The sequence below is a fragment of the Haemaphysalis longicornis genome, unplaced genomic scaffold (genome assembly GCF_048455015.1).
Source record: "Haemaphysalis longicornis isolate Haplotype H1 unplaced genomic scaffold, Haemaphysalis longicornis Haplotype H1 scaffold_8, whole genome shotgun sequence".
Lineage (NCBI taxonomy): Eukaryota > Metazoa > Arthropoda > Arachnida > Ixodida > Ixodidae > Haemaphysalis > Haemaphysalis longicornis.
In genome coordinates this window covers 188,540,199-188,562,706 of record NW_027526445.1, presented here as the reverse complement: position 1 = coordinate 188,562,706, position 22,508 = coordinate 188,540,199, and the positions used below count along the sequence as shown (strand labels likewise).

The window sequence follows — 22,508 nt, the reverse complement described above, 5'->3', positions numbered from 1 at the left end:
TTGATTGGTTTGGTAGCTGGGTATTCAACAGACAGCGTTCTGAGCTCCGCTGATCGGTTTGTTCAAGCATTTTGAATTTGATTGGAACCGCAGGGTCTATGTTTTAAACCATTTTCACAGTTCTTGGTTACAAATCATTGCATTCATTCTTTGTATAGCAATTCAGGTAATGCGATCATGCATTTACTGAAAGCGCTTAGCTTGGAAGTGTCACGGCAAGCGATTCGGTGCATGTTCAACCATATGGACCATAGTATGGTATGCAGTGGTCTAACTTCCGTCAAGCTCAGTTCAACCACCTTCCCCACGACGTTCGAATTAAAATGCATACGAATAGCGTAACATTAGGTACAACGATCAAATGCGTCAGCCGCTTCCACATGGCGCTTCCACTCTCCTTAGAGAACTACTGTCCTCTGCTAGACACGTTTTCTGCATGACAAACTCCAGCGGTAGGGCTCACGCATATTGTCGCCGTTTAGACGGGGGAGCCTGCTCTCCCCTGCCATCACCCCGTATAATTTGTACAAAAGGAGTCTGCTTTGAAATGTGCATAGCGCAGAGGAGCCAAGAGAGCACCAATAAGACCTTTCACTTTAAAGTACACGACAATCTTATCGGCTATGTACAGGGACGTCGGTCCAGCGCTCCTGATATAAGACGAATAACGCCATTTGTGGCACCAATCACAACAGGAGACAATCCGCGGGAGCATCCTAGGGAGTCAGATGTCCTGCACGGCGCCCGCGAAGAGTATGAGTTCCGTCCGCTGGTCCCTGAGCACGTAGATGAAGGGCCGGGTGCTGGGAACCTCGCGGTATGCCTTGGGCAGCTCCTCGGTGTAGAAGGAGGTGAGCGACAGGGACACGGCGGACGCGGCGGTGATGCCCGTGGAGTCGATGCTCAAGGACACCTTGTGGATCATGTCGGACACGAACAGGTCCTTGGCTATGCCTGACAGGTTGGCGTGCTCGTCCAACAGATCCAGGAAGCCCATGTGCTTGAGCGCGTACGACGGCTGCAGCGTCTCCTCCACGTGCATTTTGGGCACGAGCACCTGCGTAATTCCATTGGATCTTTGTATGGAGGAACGGACGGGGGGAAGAGGAGATCCCCGTTGATTGACAGACCCATGGATGGATGGACGGACGGGCGGATGGAGGGATGGATGGATGGATGGATGGATGGATGGATGGATGGATGGATGGATGGATGGATGGATGGATGGAAGGAAGAAAGAAAGAAAGAAAGAAAGAAAGAAAGAAAGAAAGAAAGAAAGAAAGAAAGAAAGAAAGAAAGAAAGGAAGAAAGAAATGAATGAATGAATGAATGAAGGAAGGAAGGAAGGAAGGAAGGAAGGAAGGAAGGAAGGATGGATGGATGGATGGATGGATGGATGGATGGATGGATGGATGGATGGATGGATGGATGGATGGATGGATGGATGGATGGATGGGATCGAACATGAGACGGGCCCCTTCCTTCGTATGCATTAAGCATGGCCTCATTAAACCGCAAGCGTTGATCAAGGATCTTTTCTGTGTAGGAAGTACTATACGCTTTACTGCATGCGTTACTATCGGCCGCGATAGGAATAACTGCTTACTGCCAAGCTAATACGGGGAAGCAAGTTGAAGACCGGTGTATTTCACTCGAATCTCATTAGCGTTGCCCATCGGCTGCTCGTGATCAACAACCAGGTTGTGAGCTTCGTCTTTATGTTTTAGCTTGGGAATCGCCGGACGTGTTTCCCATTTTCCCCTACATTTTGAGTCGCCAGTGCATAGCCCATGCTTCCTCGGGGCGTAGCCGGCCTGTATTACAGATCCCTTCGACGGATTTAGGGATTCTGGGATTGAAGATAGCTAACGTTTTGTTGGTAAGTAATCCGTATTTGCTTTGTTTGTAGAAGAAGAAAAGGCCATTCAATTCAAGCATTATGTGATCTTAAGTTGAAAAAATTGATAGCTATAGGATCCGCTGTTAGAGCTTACAGGAAACGTGCCTCCTTGATCCTATTCCCTTCTTTTAAAATGATTTATCGTTTTGTTTTCTACCACGCTTCTTTTATTGTGTGCCACAAATCGCGTAATACAAGCCGTTGAAGCGCGCACTAGGGGTACACAGGTTAGTTCGCGGGCATGAGTGACCACGAACAGAGGTGTCAAGTTGGCTCCGAATTGCGTGTGAGATTCTCAGTGGGAGCATGAAGGCGCTCCATTATCGCCACTGGCGAAGATGGGGAAATTTAAAGAGAGCAGCAAGAGGAGGCAGCGTCTCGCAATCTGGAACTCGGAATTTCCTAAACGGGCGGGCAAAGCTCACATCACGCTGGCTGTTTCTAATTTAGCTTACTAAGTCAATCAATCAGTCAATCAATGGACCCGAAGTCGAAACCAAAAACACGTTATTTTCAATGACAGAATTATAATTTCAAACTACAAGAACAAGATCGGTATTAAGCTAATGGTGATGAGACAGAGAGAGATAATATTTTATGCACAGATAGAAAGTGATGAGGAGTTGTAAAGAGCGCTGCGAGATTCAGAGGCCTCCGTCCAGGCTTCTGCTGGCGGCTTCTTCAGTGGAGTCATTCCGTTCACGCTGCTCCTCTTCTCTTCTAGGTGAGGTCAGCCACTCTCTACTGTATTGTTTTGTCATTTCGATATATTAAGGGCATTACCAAAGAATGTGGTCTTGGTTATTTGTAATTTTGCACTGTGAACATGATGGCAAGGGCGTTCTTTTGCCATATCTGATGAGATGTAGCCTGGCAGGTGTTTCGAGTTCTCCGGCTTGTGCCTGTCGGAATAGGGTTTGCTGCTGTCTTGTTAAGTTAGGGTGGGGAGCAGGAAGTAGGCGTTTCGCTGTTTTGCATTCTTTAAGGTGAAGTTGCGAGGGAGTTGGTTCCTAAGATGTCGGACTTTGGAAGCCCTTGCTGGGAGCCCAGATGTATGCGTCTCGGGCAAGCTGATTAGCCTTTTCGTTTCCCAGTACCCTGCCGTGGCCAGAAATCCAGTACAGGTTCACAGTTGATTGAATATGCTTGAATAGGTATACCTCTGAGCGGAATGTATGACCGGAGTCTAAGAGTAGACATGCCACCTTGTTGTCGGTATAGATATTGAGGGGATGGGCTGGTTGGGAGAGGTGGATAACACCTTTGCCAATGGCGTATAGTTCCGCTTCTTCTGCTGAGTTGAACTGTTTGTTCCCTTCTGCATAGGTTCTTTTGGACACCGTCCAGTACGCGGCAGCCGACGAGGTGCCTTTTCCCTTCGAGTCCGGGTATACATGCATTTGCTGGGGTTCTCTTTCCGGTTCCTTATTGAAATATGTAGCCCCGATGGCTCTTCGTTCTGCGTGTCTAGTGTCCTACATATTACCGGGAATGAGTGCTATCTTTAACTGCTGTCTCTCTATAGGCTCTAGCTTGCAGTACTCGTGCACCGTTGCTTGGGAATCATAGCCGATCGATCGCGGGAGTTGAATCCCGGCCTTGCATTGCCTCAGTCTCCTAAGTTGGTTGTGTTTGTGGACTGAGACAATTTCCTCAATGGTGGCTGTGGTGCCCATGTCCTCGATGGCCTTATTACAGGTGGTTATCGGTAGTCCTAAAGATATCTTTGAGGCTTTTTGTTGTAGAGTATCCAATTTCTGCCATTGGGTCCTGTTGACGTTTGTATAAGGAATGGAGTATATCTTATGCGAGATGTGATGAGTGCTTCCTTAAGTCGGAGTAGGTCTTTTTCTTTAAGTCCTCTCTGCCTATTGGAGGCAGGTTTCATAGGTTGGAGTAATTGCTCTCCTTGCTTTAGAATCCTTTTTACTGTGGTGTGGCCCCCAACATCCTTCTAGAAGTGTTGGCCAAGAATATTGATAGTTGGCGGGGTAGGGATGACTGTGTCCTATAGTGTAAGCTGAATGGGGGGTGGCTACCATCTTCTGTTCGTGACCATGAGTAGTTCCGTTTTTTCCGTGGAGCATGTCAGGCCAATTGTTTCGGCTGCTTCTTGGGTTTTATTGAGGGCCTTTTGTAGTTATGTTTGAATATGTCCAGTGGAGCCTGTCTTGATCCATATGGAGATGTCATCTGCGTTGATGAGGTGATGTACGTCTTCCACCTGTTTTAGCGCACTGTGAATTTTAAGGGCTCCAAGGTTAAACAGGGTGGGAGATAGTAATGTACCCTGTGGTATGCCTTGTTGCGGATGGGGGAACGGTGGTGTCTCATGTTCACCTATGGAAATCACGAGAGAACGTCCTCGTAAGAAATTCCGGACGTAGTTGTACAGGCTTGGTCTACAGTTTCTGGAGGATAACTCCTCTAATATGGCATCGTGGTCCACGCAATTAAATTTCTTCTTGAGGTAAACTGCGAGTATTGTGTTGATTTGCGCCAAGCTTGGTTGAGCCATAACTTCTTCGTGGAGTGCTAGGAGGGCATTTTGTGTTTGCAGCTGTTGTCTAAATCGTAGCATGTTGTACAGAATGAAACCAACTTCTTCAATGGGATCATGCAAGTGCTGCAGCACCATACACTCCATAAGCTTGCTGACGTTTGAGGTGAGCGCCATTGGGCGTAGATTGCTTGCAGCGATGCTTTTGCATGGTTTAGGTATGAAAATCATTCGTCCTTGTCTCCAGGCTGGATTCAGCAGTTTGTTCTCCGTCCGCACTTCGTTTATTTCTACCAGAAGTGCCTGGCTGTCCACATCCTCTAATTTACGTAACAAGGGTGTCGTCATTATGTCTGGTCCTGGTGCTTTGTTTCCCGCTCATTTGCTAATAGCTGCATTGACCTCGGCAAGATTGAACTTTGCATTTATACACGGAATATTTGCACCACTGTATTCCCTATAGTTTGCTTATACACGGGGCGGGATATACGTCTCTTTCACGGTTTTAAAAAGTTCTTGGGGGTGGTCGTACTCTTGAATGAGTCGCTGTATTTTCTGTAGAGTTGAAGTTTTCGTGATGCTTGAATTAATAAGGGCTCGGAGTAGCGAACAAGTTTTTTTCATACCAATCGTTCCGTGAAGTTGGTCGCAAGCTCGATGCCATTTTTCCGTAAAGGCTTGCGTTGTGTATTCTTGAATATGTTTGTTGAGCTTTGAGATCGATGGTGATGCTTTTGCTGATGATGCGACAACGAAGGGCATGCCAGCCGTGTTTCTAGAAGTCTGTGGGCTGCAGGGGACACACAGGCTACGGCTCCTGTTGGGGTTGATGATGGTCATGATAATTATTGTGGTAACGGTAGTAATTGTTGATATTGCCGAAAGGTTTATACATTCAGTGCAAACGCCAAATGCCCGCGTACCGATATCTTCTCGCCGGTAGCTTCCAACTTGTCCATCAGCTTGTCGTACTGCTCGAGCGACAAGTGCTTGTGGAAGCGGCGCAGGCTGGGCGCGTTGTCCGCCATGAACAGCACCAGGCTCAGATCGCCCGAGCTGAGCGGAACCTGTGGTGGATAGAAGGCTTTGTTTAGAAACCATTTTTTTTTTTGCAGGCAGCAACTAGGCCCTTCTATGTGCTGGATATTTTTAAGAGTATTAACGCGCCGGAGCTGCAAATGGTCGGTGAGGCTGGGCGTATCGGAGGGCTTCGCACTAATTTTAACAACCTGAGGATCTTTAACGCGTACCCAAATCGCGACACACGCGCCTTTCCGCTTTCCGCCTCCATCTAAATAGCGACCACGGCTGCCGAAATCGAAACCGCGTCCTTAGTCTCAGCACCACAATGCCTTAGCCACTGATCCACTGGGGATAGTAAGAGCTGAATATAAGCGTTAATTTCGATTTCGTGGCAGGACTTCGTCACCTAAGGAACACTCACTAGGACTGAGTGTCGCTAGTAATAGTGTTTAAGTGCAGAGCACTTTATGGGCTCGTCTTGTCGTGTTAGATCACTGACGGTCGATCCGACTACCGGAATCAGGCGCCGCAGATAAGGGATCCATGTAGAAGCCTCTGCACCAGCGTCATAGAGTGACGCTGTTTTTGTAAAACGACGTGGCTTAAACAGTCCTAACTGTTAGAACGTCGCGAACCGCTGGCGCTTGTAATACATCTGCCCATTGTTTAGCGCAACAAAAACTTCAGGTACATTTTAGGCAAGCTCTGTGTATATAGCTGGCAGCCTCCGAAGTCATTTAGTTAGAAACGCTCGTTGGGTTGGTTTTTACGATAGTAAGCGAAAAAGGCAGCCGCGAAAAAAAAAATAGCGGCTTCGAAATGCCGCAGAAGGGCTAAAGCCACGCAAGCAAGAAATAGCGCGCTTGAAATGACGCAGGAATGCTCCAGCCGAGGAAGAAAAAAGTTACCCTTCCGAAATGATGTAAAACAGGTCCAGCATACGAAATTAAACCAAGCACAAAAAGAACAGACTCCCGCTGGCACAATATCAGGGAGGGGGCGCACGAGCACTGCGAAGGCAATGAAATCGCAAATGCATTAAGTGGTAGCAGTGAGGGGATAACGGCGGTGAGCCCATTATGGCGAGTCACTGCTCTGTACTTCCGACAGCTTTCACATTGAGTGGAACAGCTTTGATTGCTTTCTCTCTCACTCACTCTCTCCCTCGCTCCCGCGGCGGCCACCATGCGAAGTTCACCGCCTTTTTTTTTGTTGCAACTTCGACAACCCCAGAGTTCAGTAGTGGTGATTCAGCTTAAAAATAGCCGATCCCGAACCCGCTCACTCGGCTCACTCGAACCTGCACCACACTGTTTGAAGTGTGAACAGTATGAGATACGGGTGTCTCTCGCAACCCATAAATATGCAACACAATATATCATCACTAAATGACCAGCACCTCCCAGTGTTCCATGCATGTATACTTTTGTTGCAAATTATACCACTGATCTCTTTATCACACGAAGTGTGAACCTCCACACGACGTTCTCCCCTTGACAGGTACCTCGGAGAACGTACACTGGAGGCGTCACGTCTGGACGCCGTGAATTAAATTCCCGTTCTAGCAATGCTCAGCACGCTTTGCTCTGCTCACCTCAACGGCTAACAGCTTGTTCTCGGTGTCCCGACAGTGTCGGTACGGGCCCGAGATGCGCACCAGTTCTGGGCTGTGTTCGCTGGCGGATGACAGGGAGCCCACCCGAGAATTGGTGGTTATCGTGTACGGGTGCTTCTCGGTTGCCGCAACCGCCACCTTGACGTCGGAAGAAGAAATAAGCCGGAAATTATCAGATACGCTAAACAACGCCAAATGGATGATATGAGCTGCAAGGCTAAACGGAAGTTGACAGACAGTGACCCATAGACCGTTCCTAAAAAAACAGCACAAAACAGCAAACAAACGCCGCACATGTGTCAGATGTCCCCTGTTTTTGTATAGTTTTTGCCTGTGAAGCGATAATGACTTGCTCATGGTAGTCAGCACAGTGGCTGTCCTTTTCAGTCGTGCTGTTCTCTCTTTGGAGCTCTTTATGGGTTAGTTATGTACCAACTGGCCCGCCGCAAATCCTTTTGACGGCAAGTTTCTAATCGGTAGAACTTTTGTTCCGTCAACGCTGTGTTAGATGCGTTCGAATAGTTCTAACTGCATAGTGCTTCTCATATAAACGATTCCGTAGGGCAGCGGTTCCCAGCTTCCAGTGTGGCAAAGGTTCGTAATGGACTTGCTAAAGCGATGAGGACTCCATGTTGAAGAATGATGCATTTAAAGTTTTAGAAACACTAGCTTAACATTAGTGTAGAAAAAGACCTCCAGCTCGAGCCTGGAGTTCGCGGATGGAGCGCCGAGCCAAACTAACATGCGGTGCCAACAGATGGTAGGCGCGCCGTTCTGGAAAACAGCCAACCTCCGTTGCGCTTCCCGTGGGAGGGCCGACACAGGAAGGAACAGCGGGAAAGGTTACAGGGGCAGAGAGGGCAGGCAGCTGCATGGCAGGAGCTGAAGAAGTCCATCGTCTTGCGACGACATTTGCAGCAAAGTCATCAGAAACGTGGCAAAGCTTCGGCTGTCTGTACGGGACTTGAGTGAACCGCAGAGCCAAAAGCTGATAAAAAAATTGCGATTAACGAGAACGATATATAAGCAAAACAGCTCCTGACTACGTAATCAGGATGCGTACACATTTAACGATGTTCAGCAAGGATATAAATATAAGCACGTTTTAAGGGCTCCAATACGGTAGTTAGCAGACAGCGGCACCGTAGCCTCAATTATAACTTTGTTATTTTGTTTTTGTCATTTATTCAATCTTTTTGGGGTTTTTTTGCGAAAGTAAATATATGAAAAACGCGATACCACAGTAAGGATATTTACATTGTTCTTGGAACAGCAATTCGAGCTGCTACAAGTTAGTAATGGAAAGACGAGGACGCATGACGTGGCGTGCAAGCAATGTTAATGCGGAAAACCGGAGTTGAATTACAAGAAAACAAACCCATGCACTGCGTGCAGCTAATTAATCATCAAAGGAGTGACGTGCGCCTGGTGTTCATGTATTAGTAAACGTGGTCAATACATTTCAAAGTAACGAGCGGCTGGTGCGTGCCCTTCCCACGTTAGCGCTGCCCCTACCACACCTCCCGGCGTTATTGCTTTGACTATGATTCCCGCAGTTCCTTGCTGCGCCTGTTTGCTGTGATGAATTAAACTAATATCTCCCCCCTTACCTCCAACTCCTCCCCTACCTGGTTTTTCCGCGCATGCGCATTCAGGGTTCGGCCGGAGAATTTATATGCGTGCGCAGGAATGCAGTAATTTCCTTTCCCCTTGACGTACAAACCTTCGTTTTAATATGGAGATGGTTATAATGACATGCGAAGGTAACGATGATGCAAGCGTAACCTTCGCTAAATCTCTCATTGCTTAGAGAGCCTGAACATACGTGCAGTTCAATTTCACCAGTTAAGAAGGGAAGGAGAGGGGAGAAGAGCGCGAGAGGAGTGGGTGGTGGAGACAGAGGAGGAAAGTGTTACGAGGCTGCGACGCCCGAACACAATCGTCTTTCGCCGACATTTGCAGTGAAGCAAGCAGGCACACCTCCGATTTTTCTTTCCTTGTGTTGCTGACAAAAAGTTCGTTTTTTTTCTTCACAACTAAGATTCAGTGGAAGCGAGGAGTTGTGTCACAAACTCACGGGGAAAACATGCTCCCAGCTGGCCTTGACGTACAGCGAGTCGTAGAAGACGGCGCAGGTGTCCCCGTCAAGGACTCCGCTCACAAGCAGATGCGGAATGACGCCCATTGTGTCCTTATCCACCTGCAGGTTCACGCTTTCGCGCACGCTGTCCGACTCATCCTGCAAAACATCGTCGTTGCAGTTTAATACTCCCCTGCACCGTGGTCGCATTGCATGCGCCCATTTTAATCAGCTCACTTTTTTCACTGCTCCGAAAAACAGCCTTCGTGTGCAACCGGCGAACCAAAATTTTGGTTTACCTCATGCATGTCCACGGTAATGACGACGACGACGACGACACGAACAAAATTGAAAAAATGCGCTAACAGGACGGGACTGAGGGAAGGAAACACAAAACAGCGCAGACTAGCAAACTGAGTTTATTGACCACAGCATATATACTACCACTTATCGGCACGTGGGCAATCAACAAGGAAAGATAAAACACACATCACTAAACGCACAAGCAGCCACATGTCGGTCAATAGTCCAGGAACGCGATTTCTTTGGTCGATAGGGATATCGACGCAACGCTTATGCAATTATCACCCGCATGCGCAATTTCTCGTGCTTCTATAATCTCCCGCGTAAGCGAGTCACGGCTCTTGGCAATCACCTCGGTTTTGTTAAACAAGGGGCAGCAATTTCTAAAATCACGGCAATGAATAGCTAGATGCCCATTGTTAGAGTTCCGGACGTTATTTCTATGTTCTCGTAGCCTATCGTTAATGCATCGAAGGAGTAGTGTACAAGATTCCTCTTTTTTGTAAAAAAGTATACATCGGCCAAACCGGCAGATGCATTAACGAGAGGCTACGAGAAAATAGAAATAACGTCCGCATAACGCGTGCGGAGGTTGTGGGTTCGATTCCCGCTTCCGGAAAAAACGGCGCATTTTTTCTCGACTTCAATTTTCAATTATTTATTCCGGCAAAAAAAAATGCAATCATACCTCATTTGGCACTATAAAACACTGTTGAAACGCCAAACAGCACTGGCAACAAGGACTGCAACTTTGATATGTATCCTTACGGAATCCCTCGTCCCGTACGTCTCTCTCTCTCTCTCTCTCTCTCTCTCTCTCTCTCTCTATATATATATATATATATATATATATATATATCGAGGTTGCAGTCGTCATTGCCAGTGCTATTCGGCTTTTTTCGAAATATTTCGGAAAAGAAAGTGGTGAAAAAATGCCCGCCGGGTGGGATCTGAACCCACGACCTTCAGAATCACACCAGACCGGTATTCTGGAGGTCGTGGGTTCGGATCCCACCCGGCGGGCATTTTTTCACCACTTTCTTTCCGACTAAAAAAATGCTTCATCCTTTCTATGACCCACCACAACCTCCCCTTTGCTTTCCGAGGTTTTCTTGACTGCCAACCCCTATTTTCTGTCTATATATATATATATATATATATATATATATATATATATATATATATATATATATATATATATATATATATATATATATATATATATATATATATATATATATATATATATATATATATATATACTAAACCTTTGCGAGAGGCCCCTGACCCTTGTCCATCTGGCGGGGCCCCCGGCCGAAAGAGTCTGGCGGCATGTACTGCCAAAGGCGGTTGCAAGTTGAGCGTCCACCATAGCTGTGGAAGGCACCATGCGCATTCGTAAGTTTTGGTTGCGCCGGGCACCTACCGGTAAAATAGGTACAAGCGACTCCCCGGCCTGGCGCCGGCCCTTGTGTGGGACTACAACAAAAGGGAAGTTCACCCGGCTTGCACGGGAAATCGGCCGTATGGAAAGCGGCGGCTGCAAAAACGGGGGAACTTTTTTTTCGCGCTCTAAGCACCTTCCATGCTACGTCTCTACAGCGTTGTTCCAAGTTCCAAATGCTGCCTGGTCCGGAATGTAACGCTGCCGCATACCACGGGAGGCTGCCCTAGGTAAGTTCAACCATGCTCGGGGAGGCTCCCTGGCACACAAATGGCATTGCCTCACCACCCAAGCATTTAGCAACCCTGGTTGAGTACATTTGCTCAATACCTCCCAACGAATATACAATCGCACTATCGGGCTTGAGGCACTCAGCAGGCGTGGCTGCAGATCCTTGGGGGAGGCCTTCGTCCTGCAGTAGATAACCAGGCTTAAAATAAAGATATACGGTGATTATGGAATGGCGAAACTTCGGAGGTTAGCTACGAAAAAACGAATGCGAGCATTGGCCCCCCTCGGCCTGGCTTCAGCAATCCGCGCTTTGCTAGTCTGCCGGAGGTGGCGAATGTGACCTTGCAAAGTCCGCTACAGTGCGAGTTCGGCTTCCGCAAGCGGTCTGTAGGCAAGACGGCACGATGTGCCTTCGACCTTCAGACTGCTGAAGGACTGCTTATTGAAGTCTTCAACGCTGTGCTAAAGTGGAATGAAAACCAGGGATGAACATAGGACACAGAAGAAAACGACGGGACAAGCCAGTCCAATTAACGCTGTGCTAAAATGTTTAGTGACTCAAAAGCATCTCACGGTTCACAACGACCCTATTCTATGGAAGGTGCGTGCACCTATAAATGGGCGTTTGATTTTGATCCCTGAATGGTGGGAGGCCTGTTGAATTAAGCCGACACGGCGTAGGGCCGGACGGCATATCGGCTGGGGCGCCGAGTGGAAGGGGGCTTTGCGGGTATAGGAAAAAATTCAGGAAATCCACAATAATATTGGACAATTTTTTATATAATCTGGCTGAGCACGAAGATGGAGGACAATGACAACTGGAAGCGATAAATTCTGAATTCATGTCTCCGGTCTAACCCCTCTTGCGGTCATAACTGGCGGGTCGGCCTTCAGGTAGGAAATGGCAGGGGGATGGGAGGGGTTCTCCCAACGATTGGGGTGTGCGCGTATTATTGCCCCGTGGGCCGCAGGTTGCCGACTCCTTGCTGTGGAGATTCCGTGGCCGACGAGCACACGCCGAAATTCTCAGCAAGTGCCTAGGGCAGGGGCCGAAGAAGGGGAGGGATATGCGACCTTATCTTGCGGTGACCCGAAACATCACTGGCCTTATTAGAGCTACCTCCACCTGCCGTTGCTGCTGTGGAAGACGCGAAGTAAAGCATGTCGGGCTAGTTGGTTCATATTCATTCTTAAAACTGGCTATTCGGACGGGACAAGGAAAAGAAGAAGCAGGACGGGCGCAGACTCACAACTAGTTTATTGAAAAATGGAGCATGCTAATATACCCGTACCAGCGCATGTGCACACATATCATCACCTTTATCACATGATATAACGGTTTAGAAATTCATACTCATTTCCATACAAAAATATGGATGGTTCACTTACACACTGTTCACCATGCTTTCGAATGAAGAAGGTCTCGATGATTAATTCCCTTGCCACCTGTTCTCTACTTTGCTCAGCACCTTCATCTGAGTCAAAACTGGCTCGCGTGGCTTGCTTTCACAAGCCAGAAGCCATCCATATCTTTGTATGGAAATGAGTATGTATTTCTAAACTGTTATATCATGTGATAAAGGTAGTGACATGTGTGCGCATGTGCTGGTACGGGTATATTAGCATGCTCCATTTTTCAATAAACTAGTTGTGAGTCTGCGCCCGTCCTGTGTCCTCTTTTCCTTGTCCCGTCCGAATGCGCAGTTTTAAGTACGAAGACGCAAAGGCTGAAGCGCAACGAGAAATGGGCAGCCTCACCAGGGCACGCTGCCGTAAAGACGTTCTGTTTATCTTCCCCTTTCATCAACCTCACGTGATGAATGCGAAAGCGTGCCTGAGAGAGTGGGTGTATGAAATGGTAAAAGTGAGAGTGGGAGACGGCAGTTTTGGAGAAATGAGAGAGACGCAGGCGCTACACATGTGGTGAGGGCGAAGTTGAGTGTCCTAAACCGCCGCGGTTGAAAAACTTATACGACTTTTGTAAATCCACCCATATGCACTCGAGCTGCCATTCAGTAATGTTCACATTTGCGAGGAATAGGAACCTCGTTCAGCCTGCTCTGGAGGCGTTGCTTGCGGTAGTATTACATGCAAACTACTGTTGAAGAACAGCACTTCCCGAAAGAAAAATAGACGCCGTATCGGACTGTTTCACTGCAAATTACGTCGACCGACGATGGCGTCTCTGTGTCTGTGCCGTGTAACCCATCCTTCCCTCCCCCTCCCATCCCCTCATGCTCTCTTCATTCTCAAATTCTGGCTTCTTTGCATCCTCTCTATTTCCCGCGCTTCTAATTGTCCTCCTACTTTACTTACCCTTCACTCAGCCAGTACTAGCTGCTCCCTTCCACCTAATGCCGTCTCCACTGCAAAATTTCTCTTCGGTGCGAAAAAGTTTACGTTAAGCAGACTGGAAGATGCTTAAATGATAGATTAAGCGAACGTACCAAAAAAAAAGTCCCGCGCCTTCCCGCGAGGGGAACACGAGTAAATGCAGAGCATTGGGGCCTCAGTACTGATTGAAGGCAGTGTTGCTTCCATCGCTCCTTCCGTGATGCTGGAGTAGCAGACACGAGTAAACGTGGGCACGAGCGTCAACCAAGGAAGGAAGGAGCAACGCAGTGACTGAAACATGAGCGACCGCTAGCCGCTATATTTGCAGCGCGCGCAGTAGAGGTAGAGCAGTACGGGGGGGAGAGCGCGCATGCGCAAGCAGCGCGTGCCCTTCCACGACCCACTGCGCTGCTATCACGCACCTGTTACGCCGACACCGCGACGGAGCGAACGGGCTGACTACGACGCATGCACGCGCCAGCTGCTGTTGAGAGAGAGGCGAGAAGGAAGAGAGTCGCACCTGCTGCGGACGCGAAACTGTTGACACCGTCCGACGCAGGAACAGGCGAGGCTAAGAAATGCTCTGCATTTAAAAGTTAAAAACGCAGTCGAAAGAAACGCGCGCGTTGGGTTTCTAGCGCAACACTGCTCCACGTGCGGATGTGTGAATTTCTTTGACAAAACAATTGTCAAAAAATGCTCCGACCGTATCGCACGAGAAGAGATTATAGAGGCTGAACTGGTGGACATCTTGGAACTGGCAGGAATCAGCTCACCGTCGGTTGCACTGACTAAGATAGAATGAAACTTCCTACACATGCGCCGCTGATAAAAATTAGTATAGTGTGGTTACTGTGCATATTTACGGGATTTATTTCTATAAACTGTTGGTCCCAGTATTCGCGTGCGTCTATACCGCTTCCTTTATGTCCATGCTCCAGCTCCGCTGTCGTAACCTAATAATGTTCAACCAACAAGCCCAAATAGCCACTTTAGGTCATTCTCACAACAATATTACAAACTTACATCCCGTAGACTACTGCGACGATGGAAGGCCAGCAAAGCTGTACTGTTGTATGTACTGAGATATGCATTGTTCCTTAGAAATTATTTTCAAGTAACTCGAGTGTAATTTGTTTGGTGATAGCTTTGATGAAGCAAGAGGTACAGCCGTTTCTGTAACCACCTATGACGACGATGTATTGAAAGCGGCCGGGACTTCTGTAACGCTGAGAACTTCACCTACAACTAACTATTTATGACAATTAAATCAAACTCCCGCATAATGATAGGGCCGCCCCTCGGCGGCCAATGTCACTGTCTTTTTCCAAGACACCTACACTTGCTCTGGAGCGGTGGCGTGCGATTCTTTGTCGACGCGACCCGATAAGCACACGCATTTAATTTAGAATCATGTACGGCAGGCTCGCTGCAATATTGCCGCGAACCATGTATGGGCTTTTTTATTTATTGTGTGTTTTTACTGCCGGGCCACGCCCGGCTGTGTTATCTGCATTCCAAGCAAAGCGCGTCTTCCATTCTTTATTTTTATGCCGCACGGGGTATCACATTCAGATAAGCAAACTGTTTCGCCCTAACGCCGCTAGCGCAGAATAATCTTCTGTGATCTACAATGTTCTGGATGTGAATCGACGGTTCCAGAAACACTCGCGCCGAAAGATAAAAAGCCTGCAGAGCAGACGCCTCGGCATTCGATTCTGCGACGCTCGCCGACGCAAGTCACTTTGTTGACCGCTGCTTCGCCGCCTCTGTATTCTTTTGAGTTGTTAGGGGAGCACAAGTGCGCTCCAATAAACTTGTTCCAGCTTGAAGACAACTGCGTCATCCTTGGCTTCGTGACAATATTCATTGAATAGGAAAGCAGTTCCGACGTACCCGCATGTTGACCTTGTGCACCTGGGCGTTGTATCTTCGCCAGATGGCCGACTCAAAGTGCGGGGAGATAGCGAGGCTTCCTTCCAAGAACACGTGGGTGGACGTTTGCTGACGCACGTGCGACGAACGTTGGTGCAGGACTCCGAGCAGGCTGTTGAAAGCGCCAGACATGTCGAACCGCTTGTTCACCTGTGGAGAACAAACGAACAACTTTTTTCTACCAGGCTTTTTCCGAATAACAAAAAAGCGTATCTTATACGCGAAAAGTAAGCGCAATAATTCTAGCTATAGTGCGCATAACATGTATCGATACCGAAATGTCTGCTACGTGTCGATTGTAATAGTAACACGTGCCGTGTACACGTGAATGAGAGGCCGAACAGCGGTATAGCATATGCATGTATGAAAACGAATCTTTCTATGACTCGCTGAGGGCCTTCAATGTAGCGCCAAAGCGAACTGCAGGAAATCAAACTTTCCACAACCTGTTTCCAAAATTAATGCTGTTGATAAGCAAAGGCCCATCAAGCGCCTCACGAAAAAAAAAAACCCGCCCGCATCTTCCCACGGGGGGAACTCGAGTAAATGCGTCGCATCTACTCGAGTCAAGCAAAGCGTCACGTTACAGTCACGTCAAGCTAAAGCCAAGCGAAGACGCCCTTGACTGAATTCCGAACGCGCGCTCCGCCGCTTATATGCACACCACCCGCGTTCGAGGGAGAGGAGTACGTGGGAGAGACGCGCATGTGCACACTTCCATACACAAGCCCGCGAACTTTCCACGCACCCACCACGCCGTTATCACGTGTACACGCCCTGCTGCTACCACCTCCCCTCGCGGGAACCCCTGTGTAGATGCGACGCATGGGCGGAGCGGCGAAGGGACCGCGTTTTATAGCGCGCATAACATTGAGGGGACTGCGTAAGCCGGTCCCAGTCGATGACGACGTTGGCGTACTTGTAAAGCGGCGTGGACTCTAGGTGTTTGAGCCAAGCGTGGATGTTGCTTCGCCGGAGAACGGCACACCAGTTATATGCGCAGCGCGCCCGAAGGAGAGGAAACTGCGGTAGAGAGAGTACTGCACATGCGCCTGCCCCAGCGCGTCTGCCGCGGCTATGACGCAACGTGCCGCGGCTATGACGCAACACAATCCAACACAATCCACTTTAATCCAATCCAATCCATATCCAATCCAAGCCAAGCCAATCCAATGCAAGTCAATCCAATCGAATCCAATCCAATGCCCCTCGCGAGAGAGTGGCTGCGTTCCAATTCTCAGACAGCTTCGTAGACAGCCTACGAAGCAGTGTAACTAGGCGTCTAAAGGAATAAAATTGGAACGGCGCCGCGGTGGTCGCAAGCGGAACACCCGCGCAGACGACACCATCATAGCAGACATGTTGAGTTGCGCAAGCCGCAAGTTTCGTAACTATTATTACCGTTGTTATTACAAACAATACGTAATTAAAAATTAAACAAAGTCATTTTCATCACTAGTAACTTATACTAAATATTTAAATAAATGAACAAATGCTTTTGTTTTAACATTAATACGCAAAAAGGTGGCGCTGGCGTCACTTATTAGTTTAGACAGGAAGGTAGCCTGCATCGTTGCTGACTTCGATCTTCGATGCTGTCTCGTCGAAGCAGTCTTCGTTGACTGCTTCGTTCGAATTGGAACGGGGCTTAACATGGCGTACTGTCCGCGAAGACGGCAACGAAGCTGTCTAAACGGTAAATTGGAATGCACCCAGTGTTCGCTATCGCCTCGACGCGACGCGCATGCGCAGTGAGCGTGTGGACGGCGCCGACGCCGACGCGGGACATCGTGCGACTAACAAATGCTCTGCATTTAAAAAAAAAAATCGCGCCAATCCACCCCGTGAATGTGGTTGGAAAGCAAAGCTGTAAACGGCACCTATAACAATTACCCATGCGACGTCACTTACATTCACTCACATCGCTCTACAAATAGTAAAACCAGAGAGAAGTGAAATGCACATAACCACACCATTTATTACTTCAAAGAGATATTCTTGGTAAGGTTAAATCAATGCATGAACTGTGGTTGGTTGAGTTGTATTGGTGTAGCACAAGAGTGGAAACTTTTTTTATAAAATTAAAGTAAGCTCCAACCCGGTGTTAGACGATCTGACTTCTCCGTCTCTGCGCCGCGGACGGAGGCGACGAGATTTGCTGCAGAGAAAGAGGAGGAAGAAATACTTCTGTTCAGATTTCTGAACGGCCCAGAGTGCAGCCCTGGGGAGTGATTCCTTCTTCTGTGGGGCCCATATGCAGTCCGCGCGGCCTGTGTTCTGTCCACCCGCTGAAGCTGGGTAGGTAAAGAGGGCCTGGAAAGCAGCATCTCCCATTGCTCTTGTTGGGTAGTTGACGGAAAGAGAGGAGGGTGCTCAGGGCTAAAGTCGCACACCCTGATTACGGGGCGGAGTGTTCCTACTTCTGAGCAAAATTTACATTCAGCGTCGTAGCAATTCGGATGCATTAAGTGAAGACGCGTAGGCTGGGGGAAGGGGCCCGGATTGTATGAGCCGTAGGGTAGTTTGTTGTTCTCTGGTCTGGAAAGGTCAGGGTAAGGCGAAGGTACGGTCTGTCTCAGAAGGCGATAATGCTGGGTTATCTCCCTGAACGTGACAAGCGGGTGACTGTCCTCGTGCAGCTCCATAGCACGGGAGGTAAAAGCGCAGGCTTGTTGGGTGGGTATATTTGTTGCCCTCCATTGAAGCGTGAGTGGGTGTCCAGATGAGCTGAATGGAATCGTTTCGTGCGTGGTCTTTTAGCACGCGCACTGCAGGTCAGGACACCCATCCAGACTGGTTTTTCCAGTAGGCTTGCTGGGAATCATTGACTACCCTCAGAATTCCTGGTTGAGTTAGAGCCAAGTTGATGGCTGCCTCTTCTGCTGCCGTAATTTCTTGGGTCCTAAGCGAGGTACACGCAAGGAGGTTGGTTCTGGAGGTAGCAACGATGATGGCGTATTGCTGCCCTCTATGTTTGGAGGCGTCTGTGTAGATAGCTGCATGATCCCCACCGAGGGTGGTGTTTAGCGCTTGAGCCCGTGCTTTTCGGTGACCCTGTTCATGTGAGGGGTTCATATTTCTAAGCAAAGGGAGCATCTTTAGTTTTAGTCGCCAAGAGTCGGGGAGTACGTCAAGCGGAGTGACATTCTGGGCTGCCCAGCCAATCTGGTGAAGCATGCGGTTACTCGCCGCAGTTCTGACTCAGACCTTCTGGTTAGAAAGATGTCCTTCTATCAGCTCTTCCACCGTGTTGTTGAGCCCCGTGCTAAGCAGCCTCTGTGTGGACGCACTCATGAGAAGACCAATGGCCTGCTCGACCGCCTTTCTGATGATTATATAAAGCATCTCTATGTCTTCCTTGTCGAGAAGACAGGGGGTTGACGTAAGTAACGCTCGAGAGGACAAAATCTTCAATTAATCGAAAGGCACCAGATTCCTTTAGGCCTCGCTTCTTGGTGGCAACTCGCCTGATCATGTGTATGATTTGATTAATGCTGTTTTTGAGGCGCTGCAAGTAGACGTCACTCTTGGTGTTAGCATCGAGATGTAGGCCAGAATCTTGATGCTGGGGCTTGTAGTGATGGACTGGCCATCAAGGAATATTTGAATGTATTTCTTGATTTGGCGTGAGGGCGGACGACAAGGAGCTGTGATTGTTTACGTGAACACTGGAGGCCACAGGCTTTAGCACATTGGCGTACTAGAAGTGAGATGTCATGCATTGGTGTGAGCTTCCTTTAATTTTTGTAACTCTTAGCACATGAGCAAGGTGCGCACAGGGCCTCTAGACGGTCGTGAGTGGTCGCGTGACGCTTTCACGTGGCATTCAGCGAGAACGCAGGGGGTAAACCCGCAGATGTGCTTGGTGAGTACACCACCTGTCTTCCCCGTCTTTGCGTGGGCTCGTAGCTAAATCGGTAAGACAACGGGCTCTCGCTTTGTTAGACTATTAGTTCCAGGTTCGATTCCCGGCGGTGCCAGTAAATTCTTTTATTTGTTCGCTGGAGTTTTCTGGTGACACCAACGGTCGCGAAAGAACCCTTGGGGGGTAGAGGTAAAAAGCTTTGCTTTAAAAACACTTCCCATAGTCGGAATGAAATCAAATCAAATCGAAGTTTATTTCGCTCACAGGGAGCTCACACTAAAGCGTAAGACTGAAAGATAGCGGAGCTGGACGCAGCGGTAGCGTGTTTCCTCTTTTTCGCCCCACGGCGTTGTTCAAGCGTCGCCGCTGTATGAGCGGCTACAGCTGGATGTTCGTCCCACTCCATCGCACACGGCTCTGCGCGCACGTCGCGTTCCTTCGTGGCGCGCAGTTGTCGCTACGGCGGCGGCGTCCTCTCCTTCCACTTCCAGTCACGCGTCGCGCGCGTTTCTCCGTTCCCTCCTCGTGTGCCTCTCCCCACCATCGGGCGCTGCTCCAATCGGGGCGCTTGCGGAATGGGGTGTGGTTTGACCTCTATCTCTCAAGGTCAAAACTGGTCACCCCCGCACACTGCCCGATGTACCGCACTGCAGCTTTTGCTACAAAAAGGTACACCGAAGGGGCAAGGAAAAAAGCTGGTGGCTTGACGGGGCCCTTGCAGCGTCCAGCAATGAACGGCGTGTGCGCTGAGAGAACATATGCATAAACACACTTTGTTCATAGGTCAGAGCAAATATAACCTAATAAAATGAAAATACGATGATGTCAGTTTAGCGGCATGACATGAGTGCATACAGTGCACAGTACTAAAATATACGTATACATGAACGGCAACAGGCAAAGCGAGTGCAAAAAAAAATAGTTACAATCACGCATTTTCACCATACAGGCATGGCGAGGTTTATAACGTCAGGAAAAGAAAACTCATCGTCTTCGTAGCAGTAAAAGCACATTTTATCAACTTGGTCATTCGGGCTACGAAGCTGCCATCCATCCGCTTGGACCATTCCGGCGTGGACGCAGCAGTTTGGATTTTAGCCTTTGACTCAGGTTGCGTGGAAGAAACCTTCGTGTTTTTACCCTGTTTAACCAACAAAAGTAGCTTTTCGTCAATCGCTGTAACCGTTGCCAGGCAAGGGGGAAGGACTTCCTCGAGTTGATGTACTACAGCGTTTTGTCGGCGGACGCCCTGGACCAAAGGGCGGCCCGCAGATCTGGTCCCGCTTGGGCGCGGCGGCAGGAGGAGAAGAACCGCCGACGTAGCACGGGTAAAACACTGGACGCGGCAGACGTGTTGAGGACTCGAAAACGAGAGGTCCACCCATACTCGCCTCCGTCGTAGACCCAGAATCTAGACGAGAAGCTTCAGCGTGTTTCCACTGCCAGTTACGACCGAAAAACGACCCGACCGATCGACAACGAACTACTGACTGCTGGAACTGCTGCGCGGCACCGACGGGCGCAGCAGCGCGGGGGTGAACTGAGACATTCTATTCCTATTAAGCTGTTGTCTGATGCCATCTCTCGTGCTCACCTGTCGCTCTACAAACCAAATGGGACCCGTTAACGTGTAACGGCTTGCCGACTATCAAGACTATCACAGCTGCGCAACAGGAGTTCGTCGCCGCTGAAAGTTCGATGGCCATGCGCAAACCCACGCACGAAGTTAACCGCTCCCCAGGCCAAAAAGCGTCATTTTTTCTGCTTATCGTCTTTGTGCTAATCGTGCTGAGATGGGAAGGTTGCGTTGCGCGACACGTATGAGCCCCCCCACCTCCTCCAACCTCCTTCAAAGGCGGCGCGTGCTTTAACCGCCGCGTACATTCTCGTCTGGGCGGGCAACCTACAGGATTTTGGCCCGTTATTCGTAGCGGGTATGGCAGATGTCTGTGAGGGACAGCTGCCTGCGGGGACTTTGAGCCCTACCATATATGCAGGTGGAAAACTTTACAATAAAACTAAAACCTTACAGGCTTAATAAAATATGCTTCTTGTAAGAAAATACTATTCTGTGCCATGGCGTGTGCAGGCCGACACGCCGTTTCGATTAATTGTGAATCTGTGATGTACCGGCAATCAAACCATACGAGCTTTTGCGCCTGATAAAATCCGTTATATAATACTAGTCATCAAGACAAGAAATTGGTTTCCGGAAAGCGTAAAATTATGTATAATTTATCGCTGATCAGGAGCATAACAAGGGCTTCGAAAATTTTCGCATAATAAATCGGTATCATTATCATCATCATCTTCACCCTAATCATCATCATCATCATTAGGGCCTCAAGGAAGCAGTAGCTCCGGGCCCCAAAGTTTTCTGATCCGCACTGTACTTTCGCCACACGCTAGAGTTCCCGGCTAGTTTTAAGTCCACAGCACTTAATGGGCTCGCCTTGTCTTACCCCGTATTCACAAACCTAACTTAAGTAGAGCTTTTTCCTTCGGGCACTTTTCGGCGCCTTAACGGGTTTGAAGAACCAAACTTACGCTCAAAGAGCGCCTTTTCGCGAACTTATCGGACAGAAAAGCAGCGCTACTTAAGTTGACCCCGGACCTACTTTAAGTGCGCCTTTTCCCGACCAGCATTTAAGACTACTACGACAGCTTGGCTGAAGTGTTCGATTTCGCGCGTCGTACGCGAGAAATCGATAAAGCTGTAAACCATAAAGCGCTTAGCGCGCACGCGCCTGCCGCAATGACGCGGCCGTGCGCACACCGCACATCTCACACCGGCCCGCCGGCCCGGCCGGAGCGCGATGCCGCCTGCGCCGGCACCATGGCACTGCCTCCGCTCGTAGAACGACGCCGGCAGGTGCAGCTTCAGTTTGCTGCCGCTTGCCCCAATGGAACTAATCGCCAAACTAACTTACGCATGCGAGAGAGGGGATGATGCTGTGGTGAACTTCACGCAGTAGATACTCATGCGCGGTAGCAGCGCAAGCGGCGATCAGTATTCTGCCGAAGTTCCCTGCGGGTACCGTCTACGGACGGCGCTGGTTGATCTGAGCCTTCGAAGTCGGCGCAACGGAAGCGTTCTCCCCTGTTGGCGCAAACGCCAAGTCCCGCTGACACGCAGTGTACGGATTGGTGCATCGCGCGCTAGCCTCGTTCGCAGGAGCCTAGCTTGCTTCAAAAAAGGGGTCTTTGATAAGTGCGCCTTAAAGGAGCCATCAAGACAAAATACAAGTCAGTTTTATTCTGAAGATTTCGTGTTTTAT

General features: G+C 49.0%; 1 protein-coding gene across 1 annotated transcript; it reads right to left on the bottom strand.

The window, feature by feature from the left end:
* On the bottom strand, nt 1-22,322 carry LOC144149367 (ovalbumin-related protein Y-like). The gene is made up of 6 exons (XM_077680935.1): nt 22,161-22,322; nt 15,327-15,515; nt 9,116-9,277; nt 7,018-7,176; nt 5,324-5,467; nt 1-1,057 (listed from the first exon to the last, which is right to left on the bottom strand). Exons 2-6 carry the CDS (start codon nt 15,495-15,497, stop codon nt 725-727), a joined length of 969 nt encoding a protein of 322 aa, XP_077537061.1. The 5' UTR covers nt 15,498-15,515; nt 22,161-22,322; the 3' UTR covers nt 1-724.
* Nucleotides 22,323-22,508: the final 186 nt, after the last annotated feature.